Below are 14,617 nucleotides of genomic sequence, written 5' to 3'. Positions count from 1 at the left end.
TGGTTTAAAAAAAAACAAAGTCTTGGCTTTCAGAATATTAAACCTGTTTCGGCAAATTCAGATGATAAATACAGCTTTGAAGCTTCGGCATAATTACAAGCGGAGAACGGAGTAACTTGACGTCACAGCAGACACAACAACAGCCGGTGTTTCTCGTGAGGGTTTTCCCCGAGAAACAAACACGATACACACAAATGCAAAATTACACAAACACACACACACACATATACACACACACACACACACACACACACACTCGCAAGCTTCCCCCAGACCAGTAATCCAAACGAAAATATCTTCCCTCCGTAGTATTTTGATCATTTGCCAACAACCAATCAGATCGATGGATTCCAGAGAAGAGGAAACTTTGAAGGCCCTTTTCTCAAAATGATGTCTCGGTGACAGTCATTATATAATGTGACATATTTCGCTTAATATTTGGAGCACAACAACAATCCTGATATCATTAGAAAGCTCTTAATCTCCTATTTCCAGCAGTGTATACAACAAATGTGTCTTCGGATCAATGCGACTGATTTCGATAGAGCAGGTCACATATCATTCTGGAGTAATTTGGTGTTGCAGGAAAACCTAATCTATAAAAGGTTTTCTCCAGACTTCATAAAAAATCTTTGTTTGGATCAGATTGTTTAAAAAAAGATTATTTGTTATATCTTTCAATGATAATGTGAATATGTGTTATCCACAATTGCAAAATCAGTCATATTTATAGCATATTTATAAGATATTTTTTCAAATGTTGTAGCCAGTGTTTCCGCCAGACCAGGGCGGAGAGGGCGTCCACCCCGAGAGCAGGGGGGTGACGTCATCCGTCACGTGACTTGAAATTTGAATTGAGCCGTCGCTTATAGACACCATCTCTTTACGGATCATTTGGCTCCTAAACGGCTCTTCATGTTACCACAGTTTACCACGGAGCCTCAGTATCGCCGCTGCAAAGCTCCGGCGCTCGCAGTTCACGCTCCACTAGCACCCTCGCCGGCAGTACACTTTCCGTCACAGAAACACGCTTTGCTGGCGGCGAAAAGAATCCCACCAGACTCCTTTGCCCCTCCAACAGAGGGACGTCCTTGTCCTTTTCGTCATTTCAAGCGATAAAAACTCTTCATCATTTTTTTGCGGCCGCCCTCGGCTCGAGTTCAGGGCGCTCCGAGCTGAATAATGGCGCCAAATGACGGCAAGACGCCCCCTGGCGGAGACGCTGGTTGTAGCCCTTACCCAAAACAAAAGACTGAACCTAGTCTCATATTGACAATATCTGTTTTTACTGCACATAGTTTATATTTTATTCCATCCTATTTCAATGTATATGTATATTATTTTAATATCGCACCCTGACATCAAGGCAAATTCCTCGTACGTGTCAACCTGCCTGGTGATAAACCTGATTCTGATACCAGGATGCATCTGTATAATATATATAATAAACCTGGTATGTAATAAATGCTGACCTTGCACCAGGTGCTCGTGGTAGATGGAGGCGAGGTTGGGGAGGTGCTGCTGGAGGTGAGAGCTGAGCTCGGCGTGAGAGTTGATCTGCACCAGCTCCTCCTCGCAGCCCGACTCCTCTCCATCGAAGTCGGCCATGTTCTTCTCCGACTTGGCGCTGATCTGAGAGCTGCTGCAGGACACATCGTCAGCGCTCAGCATGTCCTCCACCATCGGACTGAGAGGAGGAGGAGGGGGAGGGGTTTGTAGACAGGAAGCAGAGAAGATGTTATTTTCCCATGTGTTAATGTGTGTATGTGTGACTATGTTAAAGTCCTCACCCTTCATGGTAGGGTTAGATCATTTTAAAACTGCAACTACTTTGCACACTTATGTAATATGTTAAAATGTTCCTTAAGTAGTACGTTTATTTTGTGTACGCCTCGTTTACACGCTGCCCTAACAAAACAATTTCCCATTTGTGATGACTAAATGTAATCTAATCTATTCTTGATAGTGCTCACCCGTCATGGTGGTGGTGGTGATGATGGTGATGGTGGTGGTGCTGGGGGCCAATAAAGCGCCGGCAGTTGAAGATCTCGTTGCCCATGGCGTCCCCCAGGAAGTCCCCGGGCCCCCGAGGCAGACATGGAGGCTCCTGAGAACCCTGAGGACCCTGAACCATCTGAGAGGGTCCGATCTCCGGCTGCTGAGGCTCCGTCACATCGGGCCGAGCAGACGCAGACGCAGAACAAGCGTCCAGCATCCTCATCCGGCCCTCCAGAGACGCAGACGCCATGGCGGCGGCAGAAGAAGCTTCCGGGTTGAAAGGGAGGTTTTTAGATTTGGCCCCGCCTCCTGAACCGCTAGGCCCCGCCCCCTGGCTCGTGCCTTCACCGAGAGCCTCCCCCGCCTTCCTCTTCCTGGACTCAGTCTGCTCCCTCTGTTCTTTTTGATGATTCCCGCCTTCAGCAGCCGACCGATTCCCCTCGTCTTCGTCATCGTCGTCGTCATCATCATCGTCGTCGTCCTCGTCGTCTTCCTCGTCGTCATCCTCCTCCTCCTCTTCCTCCTCTTTGAGGGCCTCGCTGTCGGCCATGTCGTCAGAGTGCATCTCGCTGCCGGGGCTCCCTGCCGATTGGCTGGCTCTGGAGGAGGCGGCCTCGTTGCTGGAGGCTTCGCTGCGGCCGCTGCTGCTGCCCGGCCCGCTGCTGCCCTCCTCCACACTGTTGGCCGTCTCGTCAGAGCTGCCCTGCATCGACTCCTGGGAGGACCAGAGACAGAAATGTGTTTTATTATGCTACTTTTATATTACCATCACGTTTCTTTTTCATTATTTGGAAGACGTGAGCACAAAATCAATTGCATGTTGAGTAACGAGAGAGAGAGAGAGAGAGAGAGAGAGAGAGAGAGAGAGAGAGAGAGAGAGAGAGAGAGAGAGAAGGAGAGACAGAGAGAGATGGAGAGAGAGAGGGAGAGATGGAGAGAGACAGAGAGAGAGAGAGAGAGAGAGAGAGAGAGAGAGAGAGGAGAAGGGGAGAGATAGAGAGAGGAGAAGGGGAGAGAGAGAGGGAGAGAGAGAGAGGATCCGTTTCTCCCGTGTTATTATTCAAAGTTAATGTAAACTTTTGAATAATGTACTCCGTCTACTGCAAGTAGTTTGCTTGAATGTAATAATGATTGTTCGTTGTTTGTGGAATCATTTATTGAAAAATGAATCTGAACTTTTCGATCTGTTACGATTATAAACTGAGGCAATATAAAAATGAGTCCATTAACTGTGTTTTAAACATCAGCATATCCGGTCATAGTCCGGTGATTACCTGCTGACGGAAACTCTGCTACACAACTCTTATTATTATTGTTATTGAAACATGACCGGTAAGTTTCACATTTGTCCGGTAAAATAAATTCATCCGGACATTTGACCGGCAAGAAAAGATCCTAGCGGAAACCCTGATATGTATGTATGTGTACATGTTTTTATGTATATATATATATATATATATATATATACACACACACACACAAACACACATACATGTGCGTGTTTAAGTAGATACATGTGTACATATTTGTCATTTCAAACAAACCCTATGTACTTTTTGTTTCTATTTGATTTTACTAATTTTGTTCCGTATTTAAAATCTGCCTTTTTTGGGTTTCTAAAGAGATATGATTTGCAAAACTGTACTTTTAATATAATGTGACTCCAAATAAAATAATAAAACCCCTAAAGAGTCGATTTGCTAATAATAATAATGATAATAATAATAATAAATCTGAAGGTGTTTGAAATGTGTCTCCGCACCTCCGTGTCAGAGAGCCTCTGCTGGCCTCTCTTGCTGCCGCTCATCATCTGGTCGTCCATCTCCATGTCGCTGCCGCCGCTGTGCTGCGTGTCGCTGTTGTCACTGCTGTCTGGACTGGCAGCCGGCGAACCTGAAACCACAGAAGAAGAGTGAGACTGAGAATCCCTGGGGGAGAGGGAAATCAGAAATGGTACTCGTAATATCAGAGTACTTCTTCAAGAGTGGACAGAGACACTAGATTCCAATGCTAATCAGTCTTCCGGGACATTGTGGCGAGAAATGTTTTCTTGCATTTTGGAGGAATCGGTTTTAACCCATAAGAACCCGGACCCATTTCTACTTTTGGGGAAATTAAGGGGAACATCATTTAGACTGAATAGACCACATTTCTGACAAGTAACCCCCCCTAATGTCACATATCTGAAATATGATTTATGTCACATTGGGCTTTAATGCTAAAATAACTCTTATATATAACTTCATTAATGAGGATGATTTTTTTGTTTGAACATTCTTTGAATCGAAGAATAAATTAACTAAATATAATTGAATCAGCTAAATTAACTGAGCAGATCATAATCATATTTCTGATTGTATATGTCACTCCGGGGTTTAATGTGAAAGTTTAGGGTTAAAGTCCCGATCAGTGTCACAGCGATGTTTGTCTCATATCAATTTGATCAAGAAATGTTTCCACAACAGGTTCAATGTAATAAAGGACATGTTATGTAAGCATTTTCATTCTTAAAAAGGCCTTGAATCTTACCTTTAGCAACAACAACAAAAAGCTTTTCAAATGTAGCTCGTTGTCATGGGAACACTAAATCACATGACCTGGCCCAGGACCCCCCAGACTGTTCAGCATGTGTCACCTAGGGACTTCACGAGATAACATAATGGCTAAAGCTGTATGAGGAACTTTCCAGAACACTGAAAGTTCATGTGACACCGTGTCACGTTGCGTCCTTATGGGCTTGCAGCTGTGCTTGAATCCAGACTGACCTTTCTTGTTGCCCATGGGCAGGTTAGTGTTGAGCAGGGAGGCGAAGGAGCTCTGCTTGGAGAGCTGAGCCTTGGCTGCCAGCGCGTTGTTCCACAGAGCCTTGATCAGCATGGAGGCCAGGTACAGCGTCTGAGGAGGGAGGGAGACGTACCATCAATTATAACGCATGATCAACAAATAAAAAAACAACAGTCTGGTTTTGGGTCGTTTTAAAACGTGATATCTTTCGCTTAGGCACCAGGTAGAAATTCTTACGCCGGATAAAGCCCTTTGTCCAGGCAATACGTTTGTTTATCTGGTTTATTTTTCTTAGGATTCCACTAGAAAACATACAAAGAACAACGGCTTTACGTCTTCTCTTTCCCTGGTGAACAAACCTATTCCTTTCCCAGTGCTTAATCTCTCCTTCACCTGTCCACGATAAATACCTACATCACCTGGTGATGGAAGCTGCCTTCAAATTAAAAGCTCAAACAACTGCTCAAATTATCAGAAACAATGACACTAAATAATGACCAGATCAGTGTATATAAAACAGCAAGAAAATAAATGTTTAGCCATTAAATATTACAAACAATGAATAGTTTAGAGAGTGTGTGTGTGTGTGTGTGTGTGTGTGTGTATGTGTGTATGTGTGTATGTGTGTGTGTGTGTGTGTGTGTGTGGGATGTGCTGAGGTTGTGTGTGGTGTGTGAGCAGCGAGCGAGTGTGTCTGCGAGTGTGGGTGTGAGATGTGTCATGTGTGACGAGAGCGAAGCGTAGAGTGAGCGCAAAGCGTGGTGTGTTGGTGTGTGTGTGTGTAGAGGAGAGTGTGTGTGTGAGAGAGAGTGTGTGTGTTCTGAGAGTTGTGTGTGTGTGTGTGGTGTGTTCTGAGAGAGTGGTGTGTGTGGTGTGTCTGAGAGCGTGTGTGTGTGTGTGTGTGTGTGTGTGTGTGTGTTTGTGTGTGTGTGTGTGGTGTGTGTGTGTGTGTGTGTGTGTGTGTGTGTGTGTGTGTGTGTGTGTGTGTGTGTACCTGCTCGGTGTGTGCGCTGGGGTGCAGGCCTGACACCAGGTTGAGGACGTGGCGGAGGGGAACAGGATCCAGGTTTTTGATGAGCGAGGGGAAAAGGTCGTGGATGTAGCGGCTACAGTGTTTCAGCTAACACACCAAAACAAAAGCACAATCAGTCATATTGTATTATCCCTATACAAATATGTGTTTCTACGAGTGTACAAATCATCAATTATACCACAATCAAACATATAAACAAATATTATGAATAATTCAGTTGGATCTGGTCATTTCATATTTGGTTTATCCTCATTAACTGGTAGAATTATGTTTTTCTACTGCAGGTATACAACAACTATTTAAGCAGAATACAACTTAAAGAAAATGTGAATAGATTATTATGTTTTAAATGTTATATATTCTACAATAATCAACCTTGTTCCAATTGCCCATGTGTACAGTAGTAAAACCTGTTGTATTCTAAAAGGAGAGCTCAACAAATCTGTCTCTACATTATAATAAATACCAAAAAGAAACGGCATGAATAAACGTTTTTAATATTAAGTGGATATAAAACTGCATCTGCTTTTCATACTCAAAAACACAAAAACGTTCAAACCTGCAATATCTACAAAAGTTGTTAAAAAGGCAACTCCAGCCACTATTACCGTTTTCTTTTCTTTTACATTTTTGATTTGGATCACATTTCAACTTCAGTGTACATATACATATGTAGTTAAATAGTTGTACAGAGTGGTCCGTCTTTCTTTCTTTCTTTTTCTTGACAAGACAACAACAATAAGCACACAATAACATGGGGTGTTTTCTTTACAATATAAAACATTGACAGTATAGATCCTTAAATAAAATATTCAAACAGTAAGAGAAAAGAAGGGCGTATCGGGGTAATGTACACTTTCCATTTCTCCCAAATGTCCTCAAATCTAAAGGCGCGTTCACACCGCAGTACTTTTCCCACTTTAGTTCCGATATAGTTCCGAAATGTCGCGTTTACACCAAAAAGAGCCGGAACTAAAATTAGTTAATGAGAACCTTTTCCGTCCCGTCTAGAGAGCAGGGACTTTCGTGGGAGAAAAAGGTTCCTGTGTCTGATTGGCTGGGCGGATTGCAAACCACGCCCCATAAAACTCCCAAAGAGTTTTGTGAAGCCGCCATTTTATTATCCTCGCATTAGCATTATTAGCATTAGCATTAGCCCAGCGCAGAAACGCAGAGAGACTAACTTATGGCAACACAAAATAAAACATGGGAGCGGTGGAGATGAGGAGGTGTCGGCGTTCTGGCGATTTACTCGGAAGGCTTCAGTAGAAGCTGCTGGGAGTCCCAGCAGCTTCTACTGAAGCCAGTCCCCAACTCCGGGGACTTCCGGCCGGGGACTTTGGGCGGCAGTATACGCCGTGAAGTGGTTTGCGGCCTGCCAGTAAGCCCAAAGCAGAAGAAGAAAAAGTGACGTCAGCGGCTTCATTTGCCTAATCCTCCGCCAGGGACTTATTCCGGTGTGAACGCGATCTGTACTAAGTTCATGAGAACTAAAGAGTTCTCATGAACCTTTGTGGGAAAAGTACTGCGGTGTGAAAGCGCCTTAAGTTCCTGGAGCCTCAAAGAGAAGGTTATTCTTTCCATTACAAAGATTTCGTAAATGATATCGTACCAATCATCTATAGATGGGCTGTTTGGTTTGAGCCAATTCTTTGTGATTGCTTTCCTGGCGGCTACAGTCAACATCCCAAACAAGTATTTTGTTTTAATATTTGTGGATGTTGAGTGCAGGAAGCTATTACCGTTTTCATCGGTGGCTTTTCGCCTTAATGACCCTAGTGATAAACACTGAAGGCTCATATATCGTGAGCTGCGTTCAGTCAGGTGTAAATGTGTCTCACCTGAGCTGCAGCCCAGATGCAGTCAACGTGCTGAGTGCTGAGACGACCCTCTGCAGCCAGGAAGTTCAAGATCACCTGGCACTGTTTAATGATCTGGAGAACACACACACACACACATTTATACAGTTAAAACTGAAAGATTCTTACCTATTTCTCGTCATTAGAATAGCGATCATCAAACAAATGACACGGATAGAGCGGTGCAGGGAGGACGTTTTTACCCTGAAGTCAGCTGCTGGTTCCATCGACAAAAAAGCAACGGGATTTCTCCAAAGGAATTTGGAAAATAGCTCGAAATAAGGTCTGTGGAAACTAACCGGTTTGATAATCTCCACATGTCTACCCTACTTTTATAATGTTCGAATCATAAATCTAATCGCCAGAAGCAAAATGCTAACGTTATGCTATAAAGGAACAGCAGGGTCGCTGCTTCAACGTCACGCCGACTTAAGATCCATATTCAAACATACAGATGGTAAATGGTACAAGTTGAGTTTGAACGGTTAGCGGGAGGCAGGCACTTGCTTTCAAGCGGAACTGGAGTGTTTAGGTGTTCGGCGTAAAGACGTACAACGGCCTCGACAACGTCTGTAGTCCTGTTCAGCCACTTGGTGACAACCATCGTTTTTCACACACGTCAACTCTTCAGGAATCACCAGCTGCTGGTGTCGTGGAACAAAACGTGACCCGTCTCTTCAATGCGTCTCAACCACAGACCTTATTTAAGATATTTTCCATAAACTAGTTCAAAAAACCCGTTGACTCTGAGACGACGGAACAGGAAGTGGTACAATGCTGACTCACGTCCGGGTTTTAAGACTCCTCACTGCACCTCTCTGTTTGGCTAAAAGATAACGTAATAACTCACAATGGAATAACCGAGAAAATGAAATCTATGAAATGGAGAAAACAACTATGATGATTAGAAACCAAATGTATATCTTTGAGGAAAGGTGGGAAAAATGGGTCAAGTATAAAACACAATAGTGAAGATAATTAATGTATACCTGAATATTAATAATGTGTCCATTGTTGTATTTGTATTATTATTTCATTTCGGATCAACCGTTATTCTATGTACCTAGATGTGTTTATTTTGTTACGTATGCTTTGTGAATAATTTCTTAAAATGCAAATAAAAAAAAAAACTGGCTGTGTTTGGATGAAAATAATGGAAAAATATGGAAACTGTTAGTTGCATTTAAGTCGGAAAACAGTTTAATTCCAGTGCTTTTTAATACAATTTAATTTACTGGATTTAGTTAAAAAAGCAACGGATGTTCACATCTCCTCTCACTGCATGTTACTGGATGGGATCGACTCACCTCTATGTGCAAATTTGGTCCGAATATGTGCTCCACCACGTTGTTGTGGATCAGCCAGTCTGCGAGTTCCTTTGCTATCGACCTGAGAGAAAGGACAGAACGGACATTCAGTGAAGAAACACGGGTTAGACGGAGCTCAACATGCAGAGCGCCATGTTTCTGCTCTTATTAAGAACTGCTAACAAAGTACTAACAAAGCACTTATATACTAACAAAGCACTTATATACTAACAAGGCACTTATATACTAACAAGGCACTTATATACTAACAAGGCACTTATATACTAACAAAGGACTTATATACTAACAAGGCACTTATATACTAACAGAGCACTTATATACTAACAAGGCACTTATATACTAACAAAGCACTTATATACTAACAAGGCACTTATATACTAACAAGGCACTTATATACTAACAAGGCACTTATATACTAACAAAGCACTTATATACTAACAAGGCACTTATATACTAACAAAGCACTTGTATACTAACAAGGCACTTGTATACTAACAAGGCACTTGTATACTAACAAGGCACTTATATACTAACAAGGCACTTGTATACTAACAAAGCACTTATATACTAACAAATCACTTATATACTAACAAGGCACTTATATACTAACAAGGCACTTATATACTAACAAAGCACTGATATACTAACAAAGGACGTATATACTAACAAAGCACTTATATACTAACAAGGCACTTATATACTAACAAAGCACTTCTATACTAACAAGGCACTTATATACTAACAAGGCACGTATATACTAACAAGGCCCTTATATACTAACAAGGCACTTATATACTAACAAGGCACTTATATACTAACAAAGCACTTATATACTAACAAGGCACTTATATACTAACAAGGCACTTATATACTAACAAGGCACTTATATACTAACAAAGCACTGATATACTAACAAAGGACGTATATACTAACAAAGCACTTATATACTAACAAGGCACTTATATACTAACAAAGCACTTATATACTAACAAGGCACTTATATACTAACAAGGCACTTATATACTAACAAGGCACTTATATACTAACAAGGCACTTATATACTAACAAAGCACTTATATACTAACAAGGCACTTATATACTAACAAAGCACTTATATACTAACAAAGCACTTATATACTAACAAGGCACTTATATACTAACAAGGCACTTATATACTAACAAGGCACTTATATACTAACAAGCACTTATATACTAACAAAGCACTTATATACTAACAAAGCACTTATATACTAACAAAGCACTTATATACTAACTGGCTTACCTAAAGCCAGTTGAGCACTTGAAATGCTTGGCTCTATGAAACCTGATGTACTTATATGATTCTGTTTTCTTCAAGTTTGTATCTTGTTGGTCGAATGCACATTGTAAGTCGCTTTGGATAAAAGCGTTAGCTAAATGTAATGCAATGTATTAATCACTTTGAAAAACTCTGCTTTCATGTGATTGTATCCATGTTTTATTACTGTGTGTATGTTCTACCTTCTGTGTTTGGTTGCTGTGTTTGTGTTTCATTCTCCGTGTATATCACATGAGCACTGCTTTGATGTGAAAGCATTTGCAACTTGGTTTAAAAGGTGCATTACGATGACAGGTGAAATAATAATAATTATGTATTCATCGAACTGTATTCATTTGTAATATGTTATTCACAACCGGGACACTGGATGCTGTATTTTTTAAAGAGTACAGCTAGTTTTGAAACATGTTAACTCACGTTTCTGTGTCGGACACCAGCGACTCGTTGTTGCAGACGTCGTTGAAGGTGTGGAGTTGGTTCTGAAGGAAACACAGACGCACATGATCCATGATGAGTGAAATAATTAACACGTCGTTTGCTGGTGTGCCGTAACAACACCTTCAGATGAAAAGAAAGCTGTTAAAGTGGCTCTCTGGAGTAATTATCCGTTTATTAGGAAATCAAGGCAGTGGAAGAGTCTTTCATGACATTAACATACCCAATCAAGAACCAGCCCGTGTGAGTTGAATACTTGTTATCTGGTGGTAACATGTGCACTGGTTCCCTCTACAAAAACTAGCATGTTCTATTGTTGCATTAAAAAACAAACGTTTATGATACTCAGGGTTCATGCACTTTTTCACCAATGATTTTCAAGGACTTCTCCATGACCTTTACCTAATTTTCCATGACCAAAAATAATTACTTTTTCTCAGCGATACCACTGAAAATGGTTTATTTTAACATGGAACAGGAAAATAAGGTCTGCATATGAAACATGTTGTGCCTATCTAAAACAAATCAAATAGGCTTAATAGCTTCTACAGCTAAAAGCAACTAAAATCTCTCACCAGCAAAACACCTCGACAGTTAAATGCCATTTTACGTTTCATTACTCTACGATACAGTATTTATTATCATTATAGTATTACTATTTCGGCGATTAGATAACATATAAATTATATTTGATGCAACTTTAGTTACATTTCCATGACTTTTCCAAAACTTTGGGAAAAATATTGTTTTCCAGGGCCTGGAATTAGCATTTTGAATTTCCATGACTTTTCCAGGTTTTTAAGGACCGTGGATACTAACACGTTTTGTTACGCAGGGTAATAGCATTACATGTTACTTGTTAGACGCTTTTGTCCAAAGCGACTTCCATACTCAATACTGTGGGCAATCCCCACAGGAGCACTTTGGGGTGAAGTGTCTCGGGGACACAACGACATGCTGACTGCAGTGGGGTTTGAACCTGTGCCCCGCTGATCCAAACACCAACGCACTACCCACTGAGCCACCGCCTCACCACTTTTATGATTTTTAAAGCATAAATGCAATTGCTAGAAGTAAAAAGCAACCTACAAAGGAACTACATCACGGTCACATGACTTCACCACCGCTAAGCTAAAGGCGGTTGGTCGTGATGACGTTCAGCCGTTTCATTTAGACACTTGTTAGCAACACACAAGCTTCAAACATTCACCAGTGGGGTATTTCCTCACATATTTTGTGTCGTGGAACAAAATGTTCAAATTTCAAACGCTTGTGAAAAAACATATTGACTTCAAGACAAAGGAATCAGGAAGTGCCAAAAAGCTGACTCACTTCCGGGTTTTTGGAGTCATTTCTCCAAAAACAATTCTAAAAACTATCTACCCGTACAAAACTTGAAGAGCATTTTTATTGTCTTGCTCTCACGGGCTCTTGCAAATATTTAAGATTAAGATGGACTTTTATTAATCCCTCGTGGGGAAATGGTTTCTCTCCATTTTGAACGGCGCCCGGGGAGCAGTGTAGGTGCCTTGCTCAGGGACACCTCGGTAGCACTTGGTCTTGCCGGGACTTGAACTGGTGACCTTCCAGTTGCCAAGCCAAGTCCCTATCGACTTCGCCACCACCGCCCTTTCAAACTGTCATAAGATTAGACGTACTTTATTGATCCCAATTTGAGAAATGTTTGCGTTGCAGCAGCATAAAAATACATGGCATTGCACATTAGAGAAATTAAAAAACGAGAAATATACAATTCAAAATGTAAACATCTCAAATTGAAATAAAATAGCATAAGTAGAAAATAAAAATGGTTAAGCCAAGTACCCGAATATCCGTTCGTTGGAGTACTATTCGGGTTTCAATTTCGTTATTCGGATATTAGTTTTTTTTCTCGTTGTTTTTTTCGAATGTATTGAAATCTCCAATATCATCGTAAGAGCTTGTGCCTCTTCGGGGGTGCTAACACTTAACCATAAACGTTATCGTTTACTTTCTCCGTCTTTATGTGTAGATATGACTTTTTCTCCATTAATCTCCATCTGATTACTACGGAATATCCGGAGCCCGGAAAATGGTATTCGGGACAGCCCTAAAGCCAAGTACCACCTCCTCTAGCAGACTGGGTTAATGAGATGCACGAGACTTTTGTTATGGAAAAATGAACATTTGCTCTAAGACTCAAGAAAGACACATTTCAACTTCAACTAAAAACGATATTTGTAATGTACCCCCCCCTGGTTCTCTGCTACACACAGTTTTCATTGTTGTTGTGTTTCTGTCTCTTCATGGTCGTTTATCTGAATGCGTGATTTGCATTATTTGTTTAGTGAAATAAAGAAAATGAGTGGAAACAGAGAGAAAGTTGAAACCCAAATGTTAAATACAGAACTTGAGCAGATGTGTGTGAGTGAGTTGAGTCGCGTTTGACTCAAAATGAAAAATATAAAGCAGGAAAATGATGAGTGGAAACTGAGAGAAAGTTGAAAGTTTGAAGATCCTTTAAAAAAATTAATTACCGCCGTTAACGCAATAATTTTGACAGCATTACTTATTATGTGTTAAATGCCTATGTGAAGCACTTAGAATCTGTGTCTTAAAATTTGCTATACAAATAAACTAACATTGAAACTTGAAACCCAAATGTTAAATACAGAAACTGAGCAGTGGTGTGTGAGAGGAGTTGTGTTTGACTCGCAGTGAAAAATATAAAAGCAGGAAAATGAGTGAAAACTGAGAGAAATTTGAAACCCAAATGTTAAATACAGACTGTGCAGCGATGAGTGAGTTATTTGGAGTTTGACTCACAGTGATCTGGCTGAGTCCGGCCAGCCTCATGGTGAGCGTCGGGGACATGAAGTATTTGAAGGCCAGGTCTAGACTCTCCTTGTCGAAGCACAGCGCGCTGTCCAGCGGCTCCTTCACCGTGCTCCACATCAGGTCGGCCATGTTGCGCGCCGCGCTCTGCCGCAGCTCCTGGTCCGACAGCTTACACAGATATCTGCAGACAGGAGCAGAAAACGATGAGCAACTCCAACTTATCAAGCACTTCAGAAACTTTGAGATTCATTTTTTTAAATCACGACCCCAGGTTAGATCAACCGAGTGCTGCTGACTCATCCAGCCTGCACTCGCAGCTGGGATAGTGAAGCTGTGGTAATCTTTGCACTCAGAATACTTTCATAAAATCAGGGAATTATGGTTTCAGTGAAATGTAGATAAAAACTGTGCTATAGGCTAGGGCTGTCCCGAATACCATTTTTCGGGGTATTTCAACACGTGTATTTCGGTTTATTCACGACATTCATTTAGTTCTTCTACAGTATTGTTGTTTTATAGTCATTTGTTAATGTAACCCAATTTGTGTTCTTTGAAATTGAAAAGGATATCGCATTGTGTTCGTTACTTTCGTTGCAGTTGTATATGTCTTAAGTGTAATTTGGCTTGGCTTCTTATTTATGGACATGCTTTTATTTTGAAGGAGAGTAGCGCAGTTGACAGGAAGTTGTTGTTGCTATGGAAACAACGTGACGGAGATTAACGGAGAAAAGTAATAGCTACAAATAAAGACGGAGAAAGTAAACAATAACGTTTATGGTTAAGTGTTAGCACCCCCCGAAGAGGCACAAGCTCTTACGTTGATATTGGAGATTTCAATCAATTCAATTTGAGAAAAAAACGGGGGAAAAACAAACAAAACGAATAACGAAATTGAAACCCGAATAGTACTCCAACGAACGAATATTCGGATACAGCCCTACTATAGGCCTTATGCTCCTGCAGGTTTCCCTTCCCTGTAGTGCATTATATCGTTTTGTATGCATGGAAATAGTCTGCTAAAATCCCTGTGTTCCCTCCAAAGGGA

At 41.1% G+C, this 14,617-nt stretch overlaps 2 protein-coding genes across 2 annotated transcripts in view; one reads left to right on the top strand and one right to left on the bottom strand.

Moving 5' to 3' along the window:
* The window catches only part of LOC117450830 (protein SPMIP3-like), a 349,252-nt gene that overhangs the window by 171,064 nt on the left and 163,571 nt on the right, over nt 1-14,617 (top strand). The window lies entirely within an intron of this gene.
* The window catches only part of usp34 (ubiquitin specific peptidase 34), a 95,791-nt gene that overhangs the window by 59,789 nt on the left and 21,385 nt on the right, over nt 1-14,617 (bottom strand). Inside the window, 9 exon segments of the mRNA XM_071204925.1 lie at nt 1,473-1,687; nt 1,974-2,713; nt 3,761-3,891; nt 4,764-4,893; nt 5,777-5,902; nt 7,657-7,749; nt 8,982-9,063; nt 10,738-10,799; nt 13,561-13,753. Of these exon segments, the coding sequence (XP_071061026.1) occupies nt 1,473-1,687; nt 1,974-2,713; nt 3,761-3,891; nt 4,764-4,893; nt 5,777-5,902; nt 7,657-7,749; nt 8,982-9,063; nt 10,738-10,799; nt 13,561-13,753 (1,772 nt within the window).

The sequence above is a fragment of the Pseudochaenichthys georgianus genome, chromosome 1 (genome assembly GCF_902827115.2).
Source record: "Pseudochaenichthys georgianus chromosome 1, fPseGeo1.2, whole genome shotgun sequence".
Lineage (NCBI taxonomy): Eukaryota > Metazoa > Chordata > Actinopteri > Perciformes > Channichthyidae > Pseudochaenichthys > Pseudochaenichthys georgianus.
Note: the sequence above shows the minus strand (reverse complement) of the source record. Positions and strands in the feature narration are given on the sequence as shown.